The sequence below is a fragment of the Ranitomeya variabilis genome, chromosome 1 (genome assembly GCF_051348905.1).
Source record: "Ranitomeya variabilis isolate aRanVar5 chromosome 1, aRanVar5.hap1, whole genome shotgun sequence".
Classification (NCBI taxonomy): Eukaryota; Metazoa; Chordata; class Amphibia; order Anura; family Dendrobatidae; genus Ranitomeya; species Ranitomeya variabilis.
This window is the reverse complement of record NC_135232.1, coordinates 1,117,444,253-1,117,469,617: the sequence shown is the minus strand read 5'-3', so window position 1 is coordinate 1,117,469,617 and position 25,365 is coordinate 1,117,444,253. Positions and strand designations below refer to the sequence as shown.

The following is a 25,365-nucleotide window of genomic DNA, read 5'->3' as shown; positions in this document are numbered from 1 at the left end:
GCCGGGCGGCTTCGCCGCTGCGGCGATACCGACGCCCATCCGTACCGTGGAGTCATACCCTCAGGCTGGGGTAAGGCTACTTTCACACTAGCGTCGTGCACTGCACGTCGCTATGCGTCGCTTTGCAGAAAAAACGCATCCTGCAAAAGTGCTTGCAGGATGCGTTTTTTCTCCATAGACTTTTATTAGCGACGCAGTGCGACGGTTGCGTCGGACCGTCGCCACCAAAAAACGTTGCTTGTAACGTTTTTTGGTGCGTTGTCTGCAGCATTTGCGACGGCGCATGCGCGGCCGGAACTCCGCCCCCTCCTCCCCGCACCTCACAATGGGGCAGCGGATGCGTTGGAAAACTGCATCTGCTGCCCCCCGTTGTGCGGCGCATTCACAGGTAGCGTCGGTGCGCCGCAACGTTGCATAGCGACGTGCAGTGCACGACGCTAGTGTGAAAGTAGCCTAAGGGTATGTGTCCACGTTCAGGAAATGCTGCGTGTTTGACGCTGCGTGGGGCCGCAGTGTCAAACACGCAGCGTCCAGATGTTCCAGCATAGTGGAGGGGATTTTATGAAATCCCGTCTCCACTATGTGTGGTAACACGCATCTGGCAGCCCTGCGACTCCGGACATGCTGCGCGTCTTTTAAGATCGCAGCATGTCCGTGTAACTTGCGGCGACGCTGCGCCGCCGCCGCAAGGTATAACACAGGGCCCTATGTGTGGGGTGCGATGATCCCGGATGTGTGCAATGAACACATCCGGCATCATCGCGTCACAGAAGGGGGCGGAGCTTAGCACCGAGCGGGTTTAACGCTCCGACCAAACCGCCGGCCATCCTGAAGGTGGACACGCACCCTTACACTAGCGTACAATACGGACGAGTGCTATGTGAGAACATTTTGTATAGCATTCGGCCCAGTTTTAATCTATGGGGCAGCTCACATCACCGTTTATTTTCTCGGGCGTATTCAGCAGGCTGCAATTTGCAGTGTATCTTGCTCAAGTCTCGCCAATACAAGTTGCGTATTCGTGTGCGGATTTATTGCGGATTTCCTGCGTTTTTTGTGCGAATTTCACAAGCGTATTTCTATTAAGGAGCAGGTGTAAGGGTATGTGCACACGTTGCGGATTCTCTGTGGATCCGCAGTGTTTTTTGCAGTGTGCAGAAACGCTGCAGATCCGCAATTGATTTACAGTACAATGTAAATCAATGAGAAAAAAAAATGCTGTGCACACTTTGTGGAAAATCCGCTGCGGTTTTAAAGAAATAGCATGTCAATTCTTTTTTGGGAATCTGCAGCGTTTTTGTACCCATTCCATTATAGAAAACCACAGGGGTAAAAACCGCAGCAAATCCGCAAGAAAACCGAAAAAAAACGCACAAAAAAAACGCTGCAGAACCGCACAATAAACCGCAGGTGCGTTTTCTGCCAGGAGAGGCAGAATCCGCACCAGAAATTCCTAAGCTGAATCCGCAACATAAACGCTGCGGAATCTGCACAAAGAATTGACATGCTGCTGAAAATAATCTGCGGTATTTTCCGCATCATGGGCTCTGTGGATTTGGTTTTCCATAGGTTTACATGGTACTGTACAACGCATGGAAGACTGCTGTGGATCCACTCCTCCTCCTCCTCCTCCTCCCAGCACTTGTGCTGTTCTGCACAGATGTAGCAGAGCTGACTTTCACGCTTTAACCCTTTAGGACACGTCTGCCCCCTCCTGCCCTCACAGCAGCCTGGATCTGTTTTCCTGCCCCTATATATATATATATATATATATATATATATATATATATATATATAATGTTGGGGCCGGTGACAATACAACCAGTCTGGACGGTCCAATATCCTTTGTGGCCAACAGAATGAGCTGAGACTTTGTTGCAATGTGTCAGTGCAGGTAATGGCTTCAGTCTGCACAGCCTATAGCTGCACATCCAGGAGTTGTCAGCCCCGCCGCATCCTCGGTGACCTGTGCCCCTGCCCGGGGTTATCCCATCTCGTCCGCCGTGTCCTCCGGCTGCTCGGGGCTCCGCTGCCCGCTGACGGCCGCCGTGTTGCTCTTCCCCGGGGATCGCTTTACCTTGCGCTCACATTCACTCACAACCGAGTAACAGCTGCAGGGCGCTAAGGGTTAAAACTCCAGACACTTTCATTGGCTGACAAGGAGAGCAATCTACGCCGATTGGGTGAAAGTTTTGAAGTGGGAGGGGCTTGTGTTCTTGCTCTGCGGTCCCTGGAATCACAAAGCCTGCGGGGAGCGCACAGCACGGAGCGGGGATCCCGGGGCTCTGTGTGACCGGGGCCAGCGGGGAGGAGGAGGACCGGAGCCGGGAGGCAGGCTGCCCCGCACCGCCGGGATATACTGGGGATATTACTGCACGGAGGAGGAGGAGGAGAGCCCGCACTGCACGGACTGCCCGGAGGTGGGTGATCGGCGGCGGCTGCAGCGCTCCACATACAGGGCATCCATCCATCACTCACCATGTGCTCCTGCATCTGATGGAGGCACCGACCACATACAATGACCGGCAGCACCGAGACAACAAACTACAGCCGCTATATGTCACCTACCCCAGAGTACAGCCACCTATACACAGGGCTCTATATGTCACCTACCCCAGAGTACAGCCACCTATACACAGGGCTCTATATGTCACCTACCCCAGAGTACAGCCACCTATACACAGGGCGCTATATGTCACCTACCCCAGAGTACAGCCACCTATACACAGGGCTCTATATGTCACCTACCCCAGAGTACAGCCACCTATACACAGGGCGCTATATGTCACCTACCCCAGAGTACAGCCACCTATACACAGGGCTCTATATGTCACCTACCCCAGAGTACAGCCACCTATACACAGGGCTCTATATGTCACCTACCCCAGAGTACAGCCACCTATACACAGGGCTCTATATGTCACCTACCCCAGAGTACAGCCACCTATACACGGGGCGCTATATGTCACCTACCCCAGAGTACAGCCACCTATACACAGGGCGCTATATGTCACCTACCCCAGAGTACAGCCACCTATACACAGGGCGCTATATGTCACCTACCCCAGAGTACAGCCACCTATACACAGGGCTCTATATGTCACCTACCCCAGAGTACAGCCACCTATACACAGGGCGCTATATGTCACCTACCCCAGAGTACAGCCACCTATACACAGGGCTCTATATGTCACCTACCCCAGAGTACAGCCACCTATACACAGGGCGCTATATGTCACCTACCCCAGAGTACAGCCACCTATACACAGGGCGCTATATGTCACCTACCCCAGAGTACAGCCACCTATACACAGGGCGCTATATGTCACCTACCCCAGAGTACAGCCACCTATACACAGGGCGCTATATGTCACCTACCCCAGAGTACAGCCACCTATACACAGGGCTCTATATGTCACCTACCCCAGAGTACAGCCACCTATACACAGGGCGCTATATGTCACCTACCCCAGAGTACAGCCACCTATACACAGAGCGCTATATGTCACCTACCCCAGAGTACAGCCACCTATACACAGGGCTCTATATGTCACCTACCCCAGAGTACAGCCACCTATACACAGGGCGCTATATGTCACCTACCCCAGAGTACAGCCACCTATACACAGGGCGCTATGTCACCTACCCCAGAGTACAGCCACCTATACACAGGGCACTATATGTCACCTACCCCAGAGTACAGCCACCTATACACAGGGCGCTATATGTCACCTACCCCAGAGTACAGCCACCTATACACAGGGCTCTATATGTCACCTACCCCAGAGTACAGCCACCTATACACAGGGCGCTATATGTCACCTACCCCAGAGTACAGCCACCTATACACAGGGCTCTATATGTCACCTACCCCAGAGTACAGCCACCTATACACAGGGCGCTATATGTCACCTACCCCAGAGTACAGCCACCTATACACAGGGCTCTATATGTCACCTACCCCAGAGTACAGCCACCTATACACAGGGCTCTATATGTCACCTACCCCAGAGTACAGCCACCTATACACAGGGCTCTATATGTCACCTACCCCAGAGTACAGCCACCTATACACAGGGCTCTATATGTCAACTACCCCAGAGTACAGCCACCTATACACAGGGCTCTATATGTCACCTACCCCAGAGTACAGCCACCTATACACAGGGCGCTATATGTCACCTACCCCAGAGTACAGCCACCTATACACAGGGCTCTATATGTCACCTACCCCAGAGTACAGCCACCTATACACAGGGCGCTATATGTCACCTACCCCAGAGTACAGCCACCTATACACAGGGCTCTATATGTCACCTACCCCAGAGTACAGCCACCTATACACAGGGCGCTATATGTCACCTACCCCAGAGTACAGCCACCTATACACAGAGCGCTATGTCACCTACCCCAGAGTACAGCCACCTATACACAGGGCTCTATATGTCACCTACCCCAGAGTACAGCCACCTATACACAGGGCGCTATATGTCACCTACCCCAGAGTACAGCCACCTATACACAGGGCTCTATATGTCACCTACCCCAGAGTACAGCCACCTATACACAGGGCGCTATATGTCACCTACCCCAGAGTACAGCCACCTATACACAGGGCACTATATGTCACCTACCCCAGAGTACAGCCACCTATACACAGGGCGCTATATGTCACCTACCCCAGAGTACAGCCACCTATACACAGGGCTCTATATGTCACCTACCCCAGAGTACAGCCACCTATACACAGGGCGCTATATGTCACCTACCCCAGAGTACAGCCACCTATACACAGGGCTCTATATGTCACCTACCCCAGAGTACAGCCACCTATACACAGGGCGCTATATGTCACCTACCCCAGAGTACAGCCACCTATACACAGGGCTCTATATGTCACCTACCCCAGAGTACAGCCACCTATACACAGGGCTCTATATGTCACCTACCCCAGAGTACAGCCACCTATACACAGGGCACTATATGTCACCTACCCCAGAGTACAGCCACCTATACACAGGGCTCTATATGTCACCTACCCCAGAGTACAGCCACCTATACACAGGGCGCTATATGTCACCTACCCCAGAGTACAGCCACCTATACACAGGGCTCTATATGTCACCTACCCCAGAGTACAGCCACCTATACACAGGGCTCTATATGTCACCTACCCCAGAGTACAGCCACCTATACACAGGGCGCTATATGTCACCTACCCCAGAGTACAGCCACCTATACACAGGGCGCTATATGTCACCTACCCCAGAGTACAGCCACCTATACACAGGGCTCTATATGTCACCTACCCCAGAGTACAGCCACCTATACACAGGGCTCTATATGTCACCTACCCCAGAGTAAAGTATCTAATAAAAATAGCCTTTAATCTGTAGAATAAACGTTTAGCAGTTGCTGCAACAATGAAGATATGCAGCGCCCCATATACCATGGGATAAAGCATAAGAATGACAATGACCACAAAGGGTACGTTCACATTTGCGTTGTTGTGTGTTGCGTCGGCGACGCAACGCACAACGCATGCAAACCGCATGCAAAAACGCATGGTTTTGTGACGCATGCGTCCATTTTTGGCTTGCTTTTGGACGCAAAAAAAATGCAACTTGCTGCGTCCTCTGCGCCCTGACGCTTGCGCCAAAAAAACGCATGCGTCACAAAACGCAAGACATTTCATGTCCATGTGCCCCCCATGTTAAATATAGGGGCGCATGGCGCATGCGTCGCCGCGGCTGCGCCCGACGCAACGCTAATGTGAACGTAGCCTTACTGAGAAAATGCTATATTAGACACAGCCCCCCATGAGAACAACCACTAAACTGTAGAACCCCATAACTCCTATAATATCCTGTAACCATATACAGTGCCATATGGTTATAATATCCAATAAGGATTACCACTAACCCATAAGGTGCCATATAAAGTATTCTAATATCCCCTAGGAGCCCATACAGGACCCTATAAGAATTACAGCTAACCAACACAGTGCCATATAACCTTTATAATATCCCTAGAAGAATCGCTAACCCATGCAGTGTGTTACACCCCATCGAAAATTACATTGAACCTATGAAGGTCCCTAGACCCAACCACTAACCGCACAGTGTGCTCTGACCTATAGATTGTGAAAAGCTCCATATGGATAATCAGTAACCCGTGTATAAATCCTATAGTAATGCTCTTTGGTGCATGTGAAATGTTTCCGCTGTGGACATCTGCTACCATGTGCCGGTGTTCATATATGTAAAGATTTAACCTGTTATATACAAGTGTATTTTATATATACTCTCCATCTGTGTATGCAGCCCTTCATCTGTGTGGTGCTTTGTACATACAATACATAGAGGGCCCTAAACAGGCAGCCCGCACACAGGTGCCCTATACAGGCAGCCCGCGCACAGGTGCCCTATACAGGCAGCCAGCGCACAGGTGCCCTGTACAGGCAGCCGGCGCACAGGTGCCCTATACAGGCAGCCGACGCACAGGTGCCCTATACAGGCAGCCGGCACACAGGTGCCCTATACAGGCAGCCGGCACACAGGTGCCCTATACAGGCAGCCGGCGCACAGGTGCCCTATACAGGCATCCGGCGCACAGGTGCCCTATACAGGCATCCGGCGCACAGGTGCCCTATACAGGCATCCGGCGCACAGGTGCCCTATACAGGCATCCGGCGCACAGGTGCCCTATACAGGCATCCGGCGCACAGGTGCCCTATACAGGCATCCGGCGCACAGGTGCCCTATACAGGCATCCGGCGCACAGGTGCCCTATACAGGCATCCGGCGCACAGGTGCCCTATACAGGCATCCGGCGCACAGGTGCCCTATACAGGCATCCGGCGCACAGGTGCCCTATACAGGCATCCGGCGCACAGGTGCCCTATACAGGCATCCGGCGCACAGGTGCCCTATACAGGCATCCGGCGCACAGGTGCCCTATACAGGCATCCGGCGCACAGGTGCCCTATACAGGCATCCGGCGCACAGGTGCCCTATACAGGCATCCGGCGCACAGGTGCCCTATACAGGCATCCGGCGCACAGGTGCCCTATACAGGCATCCGGCGCACAGGTGCCCTATACAGGCATCCGGCGCACAGGTGCCCTATACAGGCATCCGGCGCACAGGTGCCCTATACAGGCAGCCGGCACACAGGTGCCCTATACAGGCAGTATAGGGTTCTGGTGGCGTTTTTAGGGTCTCTGAGTATAGGGTTCTGGTGGCGTTTTTAGGGTCTCTGAGTATAGGGTTCTGGTGGCGTTTTTAGGGTCTCTGAGTATAGGGTTCTGGTGGCGTTTTTAGGGTCTCTGAGTATAGGGTTCTGGTGGCGTTTTTAGGGTCTCTGAGTATAGGGTTCTGGTGGCGTTTTTAGGGTCTCTGAGTATAGGGTTCTGGTGGCGTTTTTAGGGTCTCTGAGTATAGGGTTCTGGTGGCGTTTTTAGGGTCTCTGAGTATAGGGTTCTGGTGGCGTTTTTAGGGTCTCTGAGTATAGGGTTCTGGTGGCGTTTTTAGGGTCTCTGAGTATAGGGTTCTGGTGGCGTTTTTAGGGTCTCTGAGTATAGGGTTCTGGTGGCGTTTTTAGGGTCTCTGAGTATAGGGTTCTGGTGGCGTTTTTAGGGTCTCTGAGTATAGCGTTCTGGTGGCGTTTTTAGGGTCTGAATTTGGATTTAAGAGTCCGGGACTCTTTCTGCCTTTTGAACTGTTGTATCTCTGCAGTAGATTTTTCCATATGGAATCTGCAGAACTTCTTTTCTGTGGCGCAGATGAAAACGTGTGCAGCATGTGGGATGGGTTTACGGAAACCCCATTCATGAGCATGGCATACGGATGAGACGTGGATTTTGAAGAACGCATGTGATCAGGACCCATTACTCCAGTATAAATCAGCCCTAAAATAGATCCATTTTCTTCCCCCGCGAGTCGCTTATATTTACTTAAACCTCCCGGAATTTGATATTTTGACTAAGAAACGCGTCTGAGCGCGATACACAAATGCCCTGTGTTCACCAGGAGCCCCCCGGCCCGGACCTTACCCACTGAATGCAGCTTTTCATTCTCAACCCATCAACGTGACTGCATCGTATAGGGAGTCGAGCACTGGGCCGGTATAGACCACGGGATTAACCCCTTAGGCTGTTGTATATTTTGGCTGACAAGGGGTTAAGAGCCCCCTCCGCCTCCTCTTCTTCTTTTTTGCTAAATTTGTCTTCCAGATTGTAGGTGTAATTATTTAACTTGTTGGAATCAATACGAGGATTGTTGTGTGTCCCCAGGGTGGGAAGCGTTTACAAGAGCCAGGAATTTTGACACTGTTTAGAGAGTGAGAGTTTAGCAGTGTACTTGGCTGCAATTAATGTGCACCTCTGGGCTGTTTGTGCAACGCGTTTGTAAGTCGAGACGCCCTTTGACACGCGCGTCGTAGGATGCATTGGTGGAGACGGTCGCGTGGTCACATGTGCATACGGGGGGTTTAGATTGCAAGCATTTGTGGCCAGGGCGATGTCGTCGGTAATAAAAAAAACCAAAAAACCCCCCAAAAAACGGATTATAACCGCAGCTAATAGGAGGAACAATAACCGCACCCTCATAAGGATTTTAAGAAATTCTGTCTTACAGAGTGTCAGCTCTTAGGATCACCATTAATGCAAACAAAAAAGGGAATAAAAGCAGAAAAAAATGCAACAAAAACAAATAACTCGAAAAGATTGTCAATTGTTTATTAACAATCAATAATAGTTTCCGCTCTGTGTGAACACTGCCTTTAGGATTTGCTCACACGTCACACTTTTTTTTTTTTCAGCCAAGAGTAAGGGTAAACGTGTAATCTTATGGATCCTTACTCTTTTATAACTTTTTTTGTTTATGTTTCTATGATGTTTATATCGGTCACAGTAAAAGTTTTGTGTTAATTTTATTTATTTATTTATTTATTTTTGGTGCTGGAGTTTTCTCTGTCAGCGGACCTCTCTATGTGATCACACAATGCATTTACTTTAAAATAATTTTCCAGAATTGCAGTATTAATAATTTATTAAAGCGCTTTTTAAAGAAAAAAAAGCGCTATTATTATTATGATTATTATTATGATTATTATTATTATTATTATCATTACTACACCTGTGTGCTGAAAGCATATTTTCAGTCATTCCATCAGTCCTAGACTGTAAGTTCTTGGGTTTAGAGATAAGGTATTTTCTCTATCTAGCAGCTGATTTGTGTCCACCCTATAGTCCCATGCCTAAGAAACAAAAATGCTTGTTATTTTATTTTGTATTTTTTTGCAATGTTGTACAGCATTACAGACTATGGCGGCGCTAAGTTATTATTATTACTAATTAGTAGTATTAATAATAAGAGTTGGTCATTAGGATTGTGTATTTAGTTTGGTTAGTTTATTGACTGTTGATTTATTTTTGGGGGCATTTTTCTCATAATTACATACAGTTTTTTATGCACATATCTACATTTTAGGGTCATAGAAATTTTTATATCATTTATATCATTTTTTTTTTCAGACATTAAAAAAAAAAAAAAAAAAAAAAAAAAAGATTTGTGATGTTTAAACACCTGTAACTGGAAAATATTAATAATTATAAATTTAATAATTTAATTATTTAATATTATTTATTGTATTAAATATTGGACATATTTAATTCTATATATATACATTTTTTATTTTAGGTATTTGAAAGATTTTTCCACCAGAGCTCCCAACATGGAATTCCAGTTTGCTTTCCTTATTGTTGGACTTATTGCATTTTGCGACTCTGCGAGAGGTAAGATTGATGGCTGTAAATACGTCAGGCATGATGCATGGGAAAAAAAAGAAAAAAAAAATGGATCTGGAGAGAGAAGTTGGCCTTAACAACCAATCAGATGGCAGCATTTCCTAATCTATTGCTCATAAAAAAAATGAAAGTTGATTGGTCACTATAGGTGATATTTGCATATTTGTCTGCAAATGGGTTTTCTTTGATTACCAATGAGCTTTATTTCTGGTGGTTTTCTTTAAAAATATTTGTGACACTTTTGTTTTTTTTGAGTCTTGTTCTTTGCTTTGGGTTTAAGCTTCGGTAAAGTCACATTTGTCATGTGTTATCAATGCAAAAAAAATTCCAATTTGCGATATTGCCTTTTGATTAGTGATTCTTTTTTGCATTATTCTGGATCTAAACATGAATGTTTTCCTTCACTGACAGCATGCAAAGATCCTAAAAACCATAAAAATGCGATTTTAAAAAGTTGGATAACTATTTATTATGCGAGGAGTTTATGGTATTTCTGTAGCTTTGACAAACTTTTGGAAGAGGGTTTTTTTTTGTGTAGGCTAGTTTGGAGCGAATTCCACCAGGAGCCGCTTGGAAGAAGTGACATGCATTTTCCAGATCTAAAAAAAAAAAACCACTAAAGAAAAACTCCTATGAACAGCAAAGATGATTTTCCATAGAAATGAATAGGAAGATTTTTCCAAGCTTTGTTTTTTTTTTTTTAACCAAAAAGAACAAATGTTTCAGGCAGTGTTCAAATTCGGTTTTTTTTTTTTTTGGGGTGTGGATTCTCTCCAGTAACTGCCTTAAAATGGCTTAAAAATGCTTGAAACACTAATTCATTTTCATTTCAATGTTATTTCGCTTTGTCATTCTTATGATTTTTTTTTTTAACATGTTTTTCTCCAATTCAGTTTTCGAAAAAACAAAAAAAAAATGTAAAGAAAAGTGAAAACCTAGGAGCGCAAAAACTGGACACTTATGGTGACAATTATTGTAGGTTTTAAAGGGACATCATCATTCTTGGAAATTGGTGCATAAACAGTAATAAAAAAAAACAAAAACAAACAAAAGTGAATAGTTGTTAGAAAATGTTATCAGTTGTGATTACAGAAATGCCCCTTTAAATGGGTCTTTAAGCCATAAAGATGGTAGAAGATAATGGTTCCACTAATGGATTCATCAGAAGGAGCTTTTAATCCCCTTTTGTTTTTCCTGGGGCGTAAAGCAAACAAACAATCTTGTCCTTCCCCCCCCCCAAGTGTGAATTGTGACGGCTCCTGTGGTGCGGGCCCCTTTGTTATCACTGTGGCAGGATAATGGCTGCTGCTGAAGAGATCACTTGGTTATCATGGAGGAAGCCGGACACTAAGTGCTTTATGACCTTTTAAGAAATTGTCCCACTGGGAGTAGATTGTAGGTTTTGGGATGTGGTCAGATGACACCTTATCTCAGCATGTGCTCTCATGACTAGTGCTCGGATATGCTCCAAGTATAGCGGGTGCTCGAGGACATGTTCGGGTCCCCGTGTTAGACAGCCACCATACATGCGAGGATTGCCCTTGTATATCAGGCAATCCCCGCGTGTTTTGTGGCTATCTAACATGGGGACCTGAACATGTCACTCGAGTACCCGCGATACTCATGCCTGATCACCCTTGTAAACTCACATAATGAGCACGTATTAGATGACTGGCGGCGAAATAATTGATCGACAGTCTTCTTGGCCGACTCTCCCAATGTTCTTCCCTCAGATGAACTCCTGTGTTCTCTATGAGAAGGCCACCAGCTGACACTTCGGCGGCTTACCTCCCAGGAAAACATTATGAACACCAGTCCGAAATCACATTTTCCCCCACAATAAGTTGTCGGGTGCACTCACACACATTAGAAAGTCTGTCAAACCCATCTAATGTGTATGGAGGGAAGGAGGATGTGTTCACACAGAGTCTTTTTGAAGAGGTTTTGGAGCAGAAATTCCAAGGGGGGACTATTCATCAAAGCTTTTCAGTAGATTTCTGTGGAAAAAATTTTTGAAAAGTCACAAAAAAAATGCAACTCCTGGCATTTTTACGTCATTTTTGCCCCAGCTTCGACAAAGTGGCGTGTGGCGACCCCCGCTAGTCAAATCCGTGACGAATGTTGGAGTCCGCTGCGCCACAAATCTTACACCTGCAAAGGCAGCAGTAAGATTTGTGGTGAGGCGCTCATAGCGGTGCACGCCACTACTTGTGTCTCTTAATGAATCAGGAGCGTCCGCTCCATCATGCCACCGAGAGAATCGGCGGTCTTGATGAATCAGGGCCCAAGTTTTTGAGTTAGGAGATTTGAGGAGGATTTTGGAGCATTTTGGCTCCAAAAAGACCAACCCTAAGGGCAGTCTCACACGTCCAGATAATTCCGGTACCGGAAAAAATCGGTACCGGAGTTGTCCATGTGCCCGTGAGCTCACGTAGGCCATACGTGCGGCAGTGTGCCGAGTGGGTACCACACGGAGCGTGCAGGAGACAGCGCTAAAGTTTATCGCTGTCCCCTGCATCGTGCTGAAGCCACAATTCATATCTTCTGTGCAGCAGCGTTTGCTGCATAGAAGATATGAATAATAGTGTTTAAAAGAAAGATCTATCTGTCCGCCGCCCCCCCACCCCCTGTGCGCCCGCCCGCTGTTCTGAAAATACTCACCCGCTTCCCTCATTGGCTGTCGCTGCTTCCTGTCCTGACCGCAGCGGGTGAGTATTTTCAGAACAGCGGGCGGGCGCACAGGGGGTGGGGGGGGCGGCGGACAGATAGATCTTTCTTTTAAACACTATTATTCATATCTTCTATGCAGCAAACGCTGCTGCACAGAAGATATGAGTCGCGGCTTCAGCACCTTGTGGGGGAGACAACGCTTACTGTAGCGCTGTCTCCTGCACGGCACACGGAGAACGTCCGTGTGAGGTACGTGTTTTACACGGACCCATTGACTTTAATGGGTCCGTGTAATACGTGCGCTCCCACGAACAATGACATGTCTCCGTGTTTGGCACACGGAGACACGGTCCGCAAAAAATCAGTGACATCTGCACAGATGCATTGATTTTAATGTGTCTACGTGTGTCAGTGGCTCCGGTACGTGAGGAAACTGTCACCTCACGTACCGGAGCCACTGACGTGTGAAACCGGCCTAAGGTTGTGTTCACACGTTGCGCTGTGGCTGCGGTTTTTTCTTCAGGCAAAACCTGATCTCTTGGCCGTAAAGAAGCTGCTTACAAAAAGTATGTGTTAGGCTAAGTTCGCACTAGGTGTTTTTGCTGCTCTTTTGTGCTAGTTTTCAGCTGTGTTTTAGGGTATGTGTCCACGTTCAGGATTGCATCAGGATTTGGTCAGGATTTTTCATCAGTATTTGTAAGCCAAAACCAGGACTGGAACAATTAGAGGAAAAGTATAACAGAAACACATGCACCACTTCTGCATTTATCACCCACTCCTGGTTTTGGCTTACAAATACTGATGAAAAATCCTGACCAAATCCTGATGCAATCCTGAACGTGGACACATACCCTTACAGTACCAGCAAATCCCATGAGATTTCAGAAATCTCATGCGCACACATTGGTGTTTTTGTCATCAGTATTTTGTGCTTTCCATGTTTTTTTGGACATAGAGCATGTCACTTCTTTCAGCGTATTTTCGAGGTGTGAGATTGGACAGTTCCGGTGGCTGACCAAGGTGTGAGATTGTGGAAAATGCAGGTGGCTGACCAAGGTGTGAGATTGGACAATGCTGGTGGCTGACCGAGTTGTGAGATTGGACAACGCCTGAGCAACTCAATGGCTGACCAAAGTGTGAAAGTTAAACAGTGTCCTACAAACTCAATGCACTGCCAGTGTCTTAGGGTAAATTATTCCAGAACAATTTACCTCCTCATCTGTTACATTTGTATATATATTTTTTCATGAACATATGTCTTGCATTGGTGACCTGTTTTCATGCTTCTGTGGCGAGGGCAAATCTGAACTTTGGGATCCTGAAAAACACAGCAAAAAACGTACCAAAAGATTTGTTTTGATGCTCCTTCTTTTCTGCTAATAAGTTCAGATTTTGCTGCAGAAAAAAAAAACATGCCTAGTGTGGGCTTAGCCTCTTAGTTTTTGCTGCTTTTTTCTTGTCTCTTGTACATACTGATAAAGTTTAGTGCCACCACAACTTCCTCAGGTCTTTTCACCAAAAATGTAGCAAAACCTAATGGCTGTGGTTTTTTTTTTTGCTGTGTTTTTGCATTTGCTCATCACTTTCTATGGGTGAAAAAACACTGCAAAAACTGAAAGAAGTGACACGCTGCAGTTTTTAAAAACGCATGAGTTTTCTAATTCAGTCAGGAAAAAAAATTATGCAGGAGATTTCTGAAATCTCATCGCTTTTGCTGGCATTGTAAAACGCAGCTTAAAATTTACATAAGAAAAAAAAGGCAGCAAAAAGCGCAGGTATCAGGTTTTGCTGTGTTTTTGGTACAAAAAAACCTAAGGAAGTTTTTTGTTTGTTTTTTTTGTTATGGGAGGGGGGGACACTAAACTTAATTAGCATTTAGAGGAGACAATAAAAACACAGCAAAAAACGCAGCAAACATGTGAACACAGCCTAAAACAAATTTCGACATTGCAATGAAGTGGTTTTTGGTGCTGATTGACTTTAAAAAAAAAAAAAAAAAGAAAAGTCTTCAAAACTTCTGTGTGAACCAAGCCTTAACGGATTACACCCCCTTGTGTGAGTTTTTCCGTTTCGGCACCCTGCCCCCACCCGCTATGTTGGCTTCCTCACAACCTGTACTTGATCCTGTAATGGTGTGGATCACTTAGTGAAGCGTACAAAAGTGTGAAACTACACAGATTTCTACCAGAACAAAGCTGGTGACTGAGGGGAAAGGGGGGATGGACGGGTGCAGAAAAACACGCAGCACATCTGGCTTAATTTTCATGTTATGTTCTGGCGCTACAAATTTCTCCATAATTTGTAAATTCATTTCCTGATCTGCAAGTTCTCAATGAAGGCGTTACTTGTGTCGGCCATGTTGGAATTCCTGTCAGTCACATCTATCCACTTTATGTAGCAGGTGTCGGTAGCCCCGGGCTCGGCCGCTGATGGTGTTCTACATGTACCGTCACTCCATCTAATATATAATTGCCTAGAATACTACTTCCTGCAATTTGTGCCAACTTCCGTGGCTTTGTCCGGAGCTAATGTCCGGAGCTAATGTCCGGAGCTAATGTCCGGAGATAAATGACGTCACCAGTGTCCTACACCCAGGCAGAGCACAGGGGCCCCAGGCAGCATATGGGGCCCCAGGCAGCATATGGGGCCCCAGGCAGAGCACAGTGGCCCCAGGCAGAGCACAGGGGCCCCAGGCAGCATATGGGGCCCCAGGCAGAGCACAGTGGTCCCAGGCAGAGCACAGGGGCCCCAGGCAGCCTATGGGGCCCCAGGCAGAGCACAGTGGCCCCAGGCAGAGCACAGGGGCCCCAGGCAGCATATGGGGCCCCAGGCAGAGCACAGGGGCCCCAGGCAGCATATGGGGCACCAGGCAGAGCACAGTGGCCCCAGGCAGAACATGGGGCCCCAGGCAGAGCACAGGGGCCCCAGGCAGAACATGGGGCCCCAGGCAGAGCACAGGGGCCCCAGGCAGCATATGGGGCCCCAGGCAGAGCACAGGGGCCCCAGGCAGCATATGGGGCCCCAGGCAGAGCACAGGGGCCCCAGGCAGAGCACAGGGGCCCCAGGCAGAACATGGGGCCCCAGGCAGAGCACAGGGGCCCCAGGCAGAGCACAGGGGCCCCAGGCAGCATATGGGGCCCCAGGCAGAGCACAGGGGCCCCAGGCAGAGCACAGGGGCCCCAGGCAGCATATGGGGCCCCAGGCAGAGCACAGTGGCCCCAGGCAGCATATGGGGCCCCAGGCAGAGCACAGTGGCCCCAGGCAGCATATGGGGCCCCAGGCAGAGCACAGTGGTCCCAGGCAGAGCACAGGGGCCCCAGGCAGCTTATGGGGCCCCAGGCAGAGCACAGTGGCCCCAGGCAGAACATGGGGCCCCAGGCAGAGCACAGTGGCCCCAGGCAGAGCACAGTGGCCCCAGGCAGAGCACAGGGGCCCCAGGCAGAACATGGGGCCCCAGGCAGAGCACAGGGGCCCCAGGCAGCATATGGGGCCCCAGGCAGAGCACAGGGGCCCCAGGCAGCATATGGGGCCCCAGGCAGAGCACAGTGGCCCCAGGCAGAGCACACACCAAATCGGAGGCCGAGGGGCCCCGCCCACCAAATCGGAGGCCGAGGGGCCCCGCCCACCAAATCGGAGGCCGAGGGGCCCCGCCCACCAAATCGGAGGCCGAGGGTCCCCGCCCACCAAATCGGAGGCCGAGGGTCCACACCATCCAAATCGGAGAACGAGGGTCCCCGCCCACCAAATCGGAGGCCGAGGGTCCCCGCCCACCAAATCGGAGGCCGAGGGTCCCCGCCCACCAAATCGGAGGCCGAGGGTCCCCGCCCACCAAATCGGAGGCCGAGGGTCCCCGCCCACCAAATCGGAGGCCGAGGGTCCCCGCCCACCAAATCGGAGGCCGAGGGTCCCCGCCCACCAAATCGGAGGCCGAGGGTCCCCGCCCACCAAATCGGAGGCCGAGGGGCCCCGCCAACGAAAGCGGAGGCCGAGGGGCCCCGCCCACCAAATCGGAGGCCGAGGGGCCCCGCCCACCAAATCGGAGGCCGAGGGGCCCCGCCCACCAAATCGGAGGCCGAGGGGCCCCGCCCACCAAATCGGAGGCCGAGGGGCCCCGCCCACCAAATCGGAGGCCGAGGGGCCCCGCCCACCAAATCGGAGGCCGAGGGGCCCCGCCCACCAAATCGGAGGCCGAGGGGCCCCGCCCACCAAATCGGAGGCCGAGGGGCCCCGCCCACCAAATCGGAGGCCGAGGGGCCCCGCCCACCAAATCGGAGGCCGAGGGGCCCCGCCCACCAAATCGGAGGCCGAGGGGCCCCGCCCACCAAATCGGAGGCCGAGGGGCCCCGCCCACCAAATCGGAGGCCGAGGGGCCCCGCCCACCAAATCGGAGGCCGAGGGGCCCCGCCCACCAAATCGGAGGCCGAGGGGCCTGGCCCCGCCCACCAAATCGGAGGCCGAGGAGCCCCGCCCACCAAAAGTAAGTGCGGCCACAAAAGTAAGTGCGCCCCCGGGTGCAAAAGTAAGCGCGCCCCCCAGTCCCGTGTGTGAAAAGTGCTGCTGTAAAGCTGGTAGCGCTGTTCAAGCACCATGTATTTCCTTCAGGAAATGCCCATCTAATATATAATTGCCTAGAATACTACTTCCTGCAATTTGTGCCAAGAAAGAACATACCAATATACATAGTTATTGATACATATTATTTATTATTTACATTATTGTTCTTAAGCAAAGAACCGTTGTTGTGGCATTTGCCACAACACGCAAAGTTGTTGTCTGATGTCTTTCATCCCTCTCCTCATAAGCATGTTCATGGATCCTGTGTAACTGTACCTTAAATAACAAGAATTGTCAAGAGCTGGTGAGTGCTGCCATTTTTTGTTCTTTCTTACTATTATTTATTAATTGTATTATTCTTACATTTGAATAAATAAAGTATATATGGATTCTAGACTCCCGATTCTTTAGAATCGGGCTGCCATCTAGTGCAGTGTAATAATGAGGCCGGAGCTTTCTGTATTACAACAGTGACATATTTGTGCTAAGACCCCATCACGGGAGCATGGCGGTAACTGGTACAGTAGTAATGTGACTTTACCTCAGGATGTCGCTCACAAAGGAGCTTTTGTTGGCTCGGTCGAACCTAGAATTTATTCCGTGAGCTACTGTTTAATTTTTTTTTTCTGAGCAATATTTTTGAAGTATGTTATTGGCTTCTTTTTTTTAATTTTATTTATTTATTTTTTCTTCTCTTGCTTCAAGAGCTTTTTTTCATGACTAGTGATGAGCGATGGTGCTCGGATAAGGTGTTATCTGATCATGCTCGGGTGCTAACTTTGGCGTGCTCGAATACCATGTTCGAGTCCCCACGGCTGTTCGACAGACGCAACACATGTGGGGATTCCCTGTTTGTTAGGTAAATGTATTGCGGCTGTCGAACAGACGCGAGACTTGCAGCCGCGGGGACTCGCACATATTTTTTCAAGCACCCTGAAGACACTGTTAGCACCAGAGCATGCTCAGATAACACCTTATCCGACCACGTTCACTCATCACTAATGACAAGCCCTGGAAAACATGAAAATAAATCCCAAACATTGTGAAATGGCCACTTGGCAACGCTAAGATTATGGTGGTGATGCCAAACCTTTTTTAAGTGGTTACAAAAAGTTCAGAAATTAATTTAAAAAAAATGTTTTGTTGGTCCTTTTTTTTTTTTTTTTTCTTAATCTTTCTATTGACTGAGCCATTTTACGGTTCTTTTTTTTTTTTTGGTATGTGCGATGTTTTGATGGCTTTTTGTTGCTTTGTTTAGGGTAGATGGGGCAATGGAACACACTTCTCTGGCTTTTTTGTTTCTTCATGGCATTTACCCTATGTGTTAAGGTAAAAAAAAACGCTATTAACCTCCGTATTAACCCCACATCTGCAGTTTAATAGCATTTTTTCACATCACAGGTTCCCTTTAAATTACTTTATATGTTGATAGATGACATCTTTGCAGATGTGACAATACCAGATATGTTTTTTGTCACAAGAAGTGCAAAAAATGCAACATTATAGCGGCAAAAAAGTGCCTTCTAAACACAACTTCGCAATATATCTAAGGCCATGTTCACACGCTCAGTATTTGGTCAGTATTTTACCTCAGTATTTGGTCAGTATTTTACCTCAGTATTTGTAAGCCCAAATCAGGAGTGGAACAATCAGAGGAAAAGTATAATAGAACCACATCACCTCTTCTGTATTTATCACCCACTCGTGGTTTTAGCTAGAAATACTGAGGTAAAATGCTGACCAAATACTGAACGTGTGAACGTGGCCTAATCGTGTGCTGTGCTCAGTCTTTGTTGCCCATAGCTGCCAATCAGAGGGCAGCTTTCATTTCTTAAACAGCTCTGGTGAAATATAAGCTGAGTTCTGATTGGTTGCTCTGGGCTACAAAGGCTGCGCTTTTGTTGTACAGTTAATATGGCTGCCCAGTTATAAATCACTCCTTACTATTGAAAGGGCGACTCTACTGCAGAAGAGCTCAACACACACCATTTATTAGATAGACACAACCTGCAAAAACAGCGGACGTCACGTGCAGCCATTCCTTGCGTTCTAGGGCAGGTTTAACCTTGCGGGCAGATATCAATTCTTCCGCTATCACCTGGCAAAGCGGTTTTTGGTTTATGGTACAAAATATTCATTGTGGGTCGTTTTAGATCGTCAGATAGGAAAAATTAATACATTATTATTATTTTTTTTTTTAATACGTTATTTTTCAAGGGATCCTAATATAGCAGAGCTATGCTTGTCAATGAGATAATAAGATTACATTTTTTAATATAGATTTTTTTCTTTTAATTTTACATTACTGTGTCCCGTAAAAAAAGTACAATAATGAGAAAGACCTATACAAAATGCACAATAAGAAAAAAACAAAAAAAGCCATTTAAAAAATATAAAAAATGTCTATCTATCTATCTATCTATCTATCTATCTATCTATCTATCTATCTATCTTCCATCTATCTATCTTCCTTCTATCTATCTTCCTTCTATCTATCTTCCTTCTATCTATCTTCCTTCTATCTATCTTCCTTCTATCTATCTTCCTTCTATCTATCTATCTATCTATCTTCCTTCTATCTATCTATCTTCCTTCTATCTATCTATCTTCCTTCTATCTATCTATCTTCCTTCTATCTATCTTCCTTCTATCTATCTATCTTCCTTCTATCTATCTATCTTCCTTCTATCTATCTATCTTCCTTCTATCTATCTATCTTCCTTCTATCTATCTATCTTCCTTCTATCTATCATCCTTCTATCTATCTATCTATCACCCTTCTATCTATCTATCTATCTATCTATCTATCTATCTATCTATCTATCTAATTATATTATTATATATTTGGTTTTAGAATTTTCAAAAATTAAATTTAGATTTTAATTTATTTTTTGATTAATTAGACTTGGTCAGATGTTCTCTATCATTATAATGTTATAGACTTTTGCTCTGGATGTGTAAGTATAGGCTCGGTGGCCATAATTACAGGCGGCTGACCCCAGGCGGTTGGAGAGCTGTTACGGTATTTTGTTTGTTCTGTCTATTCTGGATCTGAACTTTGGACGGGTGAATTGCCCAGTACTCAACAAAGACAATATTGTGTTTTTAATTTTATTTTGTTTTCCAAATCATTTAATTTTTAGCTATGTCTTTTTTGTTTTTCTGCGAAATATGGCAGTAGCTATGTTTGTCCTGAAAATCAGGCATGGTGACCATATATTTCCTATGGATTTATCGGTTTTTGGATGTCTCATTCCATATGGCTCTGTGTGTCCGCTGGGAATGGGTGCAAGGGCGCCCCTAGTGGATGTCCCAGCCGTCATTATTCCCCTTTTGTCAGATGTTTCAAAAACTCTTGGAAAACTTTTCCTATTAACTTCTATGGAGAATCCACTTTGCTGTTCATAGGATGAGTTTTTGTTTTTTTTTTTACATTTTCTGTTTCCTGAAGAGTTTTTTCAAAAACACTTGGTGGATTAAAAAGCGCATGTCCAATCCCAATCAAAATGCTGCAAATAATCTGGAAAATTCTTCTCCAAAACCCTTCAAAACTTCTTCAGTAAAAATAAAAACTCCTCCAAAAAGAAACATCTCTTAAGGGTATGTTCACACTGAGGTTTTTTTTTTTTTTTTTTAGGAGTTTTTGGAGCAGAAACTGTGCGGAAACTCTCCAAAGTCCTCCTCAAAACAAAAAAAAAATTTGGAGTTTCTGCTTATTTTCCACTCCAAAAACTCAGCAATCAGACTCAGTCCCTCGGGTATATGTTCACACTGTAAATTTTTCCAATGGTCAAAATATCCATTTTTCAAGCAGAAGAAATTAATTAGGACCATTCTTTTGATTGTTTTATTGTTTTTTTCAGCCATTTTTATTTCAGAGTAGCCCCCCTCAAAAAAAAAAAAAAAATGGCAAAAAAGACAGTGTGAACATGCCTTATGTTATGCCAAGGTGATCGTCTGATGGAGCCCCTCTAGAGGCTCTAGGACTTAACAGTTCCTCTGTAGCGGCCACTAGAGGTGAAATACAGTATTACAGTACGTACAGAGATCCTAATAATGGCAGCTCGTGTCATCTATGGATGGAGGGGCTTCTAGGTCCGTGAGATGGGATTGAGGAAAAATGTATCTGGTCACTGACCATCAATACAAGAGCAGGGAAGGACTTGGGTAGCGCCTGTGTCGAGCACTGGGCCGCGGAGCTTACACTCTGTAGCAATGCGGCCATATATGACAGATGTGTTGTGACATGAGCTAAGCGACATCAGCCATAATTCCAGCTTTCTCCGTCGCCCTCATTGTTCTGTAAGTGCAGTTTCTCAGAATATAAGTGGTGTTGATCCATTAGATTAGGGGGCGCTTCTGTAGGGTGCTGGTGAATCTTACAATGGGGGGACTGGTACTGGCTACAGCGGAGGATTCAGGTATAGGGTCTGTGCCCGGCCCCCTGCACTGCTGACACCGGATATACAGAAGACTTTCTGTTCCGGAGCCTCCATAATCTTATATCCTGGCTCCTATTATTCATGTTAGCAGCCGCTCAGGACCCCGGGGGTCGCCCTGCGCTCATCCAGCTCCGTAATTAGGGGCACAAGACACAAGCAGGTAATCGCCTCCAAGAAACTGGATTTTTTTTTTCCTTATTCAATAATTCATTCTTTTGTTCTATCCTTCTTTGTTTCCATACAACATACGGTACTTCTTTCTTTCTTTCCTTCTTTCCTTCTTTCCTTCTTTCCTTCTTTCCTTCTTTCCTTCCTACTTTTTTATTTCCATATATCCTTCTTTTTTTCCATCCATCGTACTTCTTTGTTTCTTTCTTTTTATCCATCGAACTTTTCCATCCATTGTTCCTTCTTTCCTTCTTTCCTTCTTTCCTTCTTTCCTTCTTTCCTTCTTTCCTTCTTTCCTTCCTACTTTTTTATTTCCATATATCCTTCTTTTTTTCCATCCATCGTACTTCTTTGTTTCTTTCTTTTTATCCATCGAACTTTTCCATCCATTGTTCTTTCGTTCGTTCTTTCTTTCCTTCTTTCCTTCTTTCCTTCTTTCCTTCTTTCCTTCTTTCCTTCTTTCCTTCCTACTTTTTTATTTCCATATATCCTTCTTTTTTTCCATCCATCGTACTTCTTTCTTTCTGTCCTTTGTTTCCATACATCACACTTTTTTCTCTTTAATTCTAACAATCCATTGTACAGGGTGGGCCATAATACAGTATGGGGATACACCTGGGTGGGCCATGTATATGGATGCACCTAAATAAAATGGGAATGGTTGGTGATATCAACTTCCTGTTTGTGGCACATTAGTATATGGGAGGGGGGAAACTTTTCAAGATGGGTGGTGACCACCTTGGCCCACCCTGTACTTAATTTCCATATATCTATCTTTCTTTCTTTCTTTCTTTCTTTCTTTCTTTCTTTCTTTCTTTCTTTCTTTCTTTCTTTCTTTCTTTCTTTCTTTCTTTCTTTCTTTCTTCCTTCCTTCTCGGCCCCCATACACAGATTAAAGTCGTCCTACCTGCAGATATTGCTGGGTTGGTTGATAGTCCAATGTGTATGGGGGTCTCTGGACTCTTCTCCCGCTGGATAATGTCAGGAATAAGAAGGATCCGGCCAGTTGAATTTCAGCACCGGTCCTTATACTCTCCACAAGATAAGCCACTATCAGAGGAGTCTGGCAATGGCTCCCTCACACAGAGGACAGGAGCCTTTGACTGAGCAGAAGGTTCCTGTATATGGGGAAGATGAATGACAAAGCTGTCAGCCAAATTCTCTGTCATATCCAATGTGTATAATGGCTTTAAAGGGGTGTGCTTTTTTTTTTCTAAGCCTGCCCCTCTGCTGTAGCTTGGGTTAGGAAAATAACCTCTTCTTTTCCCACCATCCCTGTGTCCACGGCTGAGTCTCCACCACAGCTCCCGATGCCTGCCATCATCTGGACTTCTGTACGTCTCTTCAATAGCTTGATCTTCAAAATTAGGTATCTGACGTACCAAAGGAAATTTTTGGAAGTTCCTATCACCTGGTTCTTGTCAAAGTCAGATTGACTCTTTGAAAAGACGTCTTGTTGCCCCTTAAGTGTACATTTATCTGTCCACCTCCGTCTTTGAGCCATTGTTTGTGTCTGTGAGGCACCGCTTAACGCAAATGTCAGGAAATTCCGAAAAAAAACCAAAAGTTTCATATTCCAATCGCTCTTTTTAATCTCCGCCATGCCATACAGCAGGTATGTTTAATACGTCTACATTTCATCTCTTTTTAAGACGCCGGTTGAAACTATGCCTTCAAACCTGTCGAAAGAAATAAAAACACGTCTGGGTTTCTTAATTTGGAAAAGTCTGCCATCTTTTCCCCCCCAGTGTTTATTAAGAGTGGATTTCAAGAGAGATGTTTAGTTTTCCAGAGACAAGAAAAACCTGTGACCGCATGATGTGGAGGCACGTTGCAGATAAATGCAGCCGTTAATTAGCCGTTAATTTGGGGCGCGAGACGTTCCGTATGAGGCCTCTACTGAAAAGAGCCTTTGAACTAATAACATAATATTCATTATTTTGGACAATTTCTGGCACTATATTTAGGAATCTGTCAGATGACGTCTGGCTCTACTAATGGATTTATAAGAATCCCTTACAGTAAACTTTTTGGAAACAGATATTTTGTTGGTGGAAGAGAGGGGCTAGATCGGGGGTTAGGATTTTTTACCAATTTTTGCCATTAAAGTAAACCTGTCACCAGATTTGGCCAATAAGAGATGCGGCCATCACCTTTCAGGGCTGATATACAGCATTCTATAATGCTGTATATCTGCCCCCACCCGGCCTGCAAGAGAAGAGAAATCACTTTTATTATACTCACCTAGGCGGTGGTCCGGTCCGATGGGCGTCGCTGGTCTTGGTCCGGCACCTCCCATCTTCTTACGATCCCCGTCCTCCTGCTTACTTCATGTAGATCACGCGTCTCCTCAGCACCGTGCTCAAAAAAAATATGGAAAGGAAGTCTTCCCAGCAGAACCAAAGCTCCTTCTCTAGACAGCACTGTTTTGGGTTTTTTGCTTCTCATCAGGACAAGGTACTGGTTGGCTGAATGAAATGCCTAAAAACAGCCCAGGGAAAGTACAATCTCTCATTTTTGCAACCCAACTATGTATAGAGAATTATTTTCATGGAAATACTCCATGGGGGGAAATTAAGCTAAGCTACGCTACCCCCCACTTTTTCAGCCAACCCAGTACCCTGCTTTGTACTGATGAGTGGCAAAAAGCCTTGCTATCTACAGACAGGCCTCTGGTTTGGCTGGTATGAGTTGGTTTCCATTTTGTCCCATGAAGCATTGCCCTGAAAATCAGTCTCTCTACATAGTTGGGTTACTTCATTGAGAGCCAGTACTAAGAATCTCAAGATTCTGTAATGGAGGTATTTCAATAATGGTCACCGTTCTGAGTTTTTCATGAATAGCATGCACTAAGGGTGGACTAAGGACTAAGCTTAGCCACCAATGATCTAAAGATGCCCATACATAGTAGAATAATGTTGATGAAAATGGAAGTTTTTCAAGCATAATGAATGTTTGGGCGATGAGTTTTTGATGAAAAACATGCACGATGTGTGGATCTAGAAGACCAAACTTGGTCACCTTGTTTAAAGATGCCCATACATAGTTTTTCAAGCATAATGAACGTTTGTGGGTGAGTTTTTGATGACAAACATGCTCTATGGGTGAATCTAGAAGACCAAGTTTGGTCACCACTGGTCTAATGATGCCCATACATTGTAGACTAAGGTTGATGTAAATTGATGTTTTTCAAGCTTGATGATTGTTAGTCCATGTTTTTCATTAAAATCTCACCCCACAAACATTCATTATGCTTAAAAAGCATCCATTTTCATCAATCTCACTTTGCAATGTATGGGCATCTTTAGACCAGAAGTGACCAAGCTTGGTCTTCTAAATCCATCCATAGTGCATATGTTTCATCAAAAACCCACCACACGATCATTCATTATGCTTGAAAAAGTCCATCTTCATCAACCTTAGTCTATATGGGCATCTTTAGACCAGTGATGACCTAGTTTTGGTCTTCTAGATTCGCCCATCGTGCATGTTTTTCATCAAAAACTCACCCCACGATTGGTGGATCGAGAAGGCCAAGCTTGGTCACCACTGGTCTAAAGGTGCCCTTACATTATAGATGAAGGTTGATGAAAATGGACTCTTTCAAGCATAATGAATGTTTGTCAGATGAAATTTAACAACAAATGATTGTTTTATCGAAATGATTAGACACCAAAGCCCCCCCCCCCATACCTAGTAGATGACAGATCATCTATTACAGCT

At 46.2% G+C, this 25,365-nt stretch overlaps 1 protein-coding gene across 1 annotated transcript in view; it reads left to right on the top strand.

Moving 5' to 3' along the window:
• The first annotated feature begins 2,236 nt into the window (after positions 1–2,236).
• FGFRL1 (fibroblast growth factor receptor like 1) overlaps positions 2,237–25,365 on the top strand; it is a 171,946-nt gene continuing 148,817 nt past the window's right edge. Inside the window, exons 1-2 of the mRNA XM_077280222.1 lie at positions 2,237–2,420; positions 9,702–9,796. Coding sequence (XP_077136337.1) covers positions 9,736–9,796 — 61 coding nt within the window. The 5' untranslated portion in view covers positions 2,237–2,420; positions 9,702–9,735. The remainder of the gene's footprint in view (positions 2,421–9,701; positions 9,797–25,365) is intronic.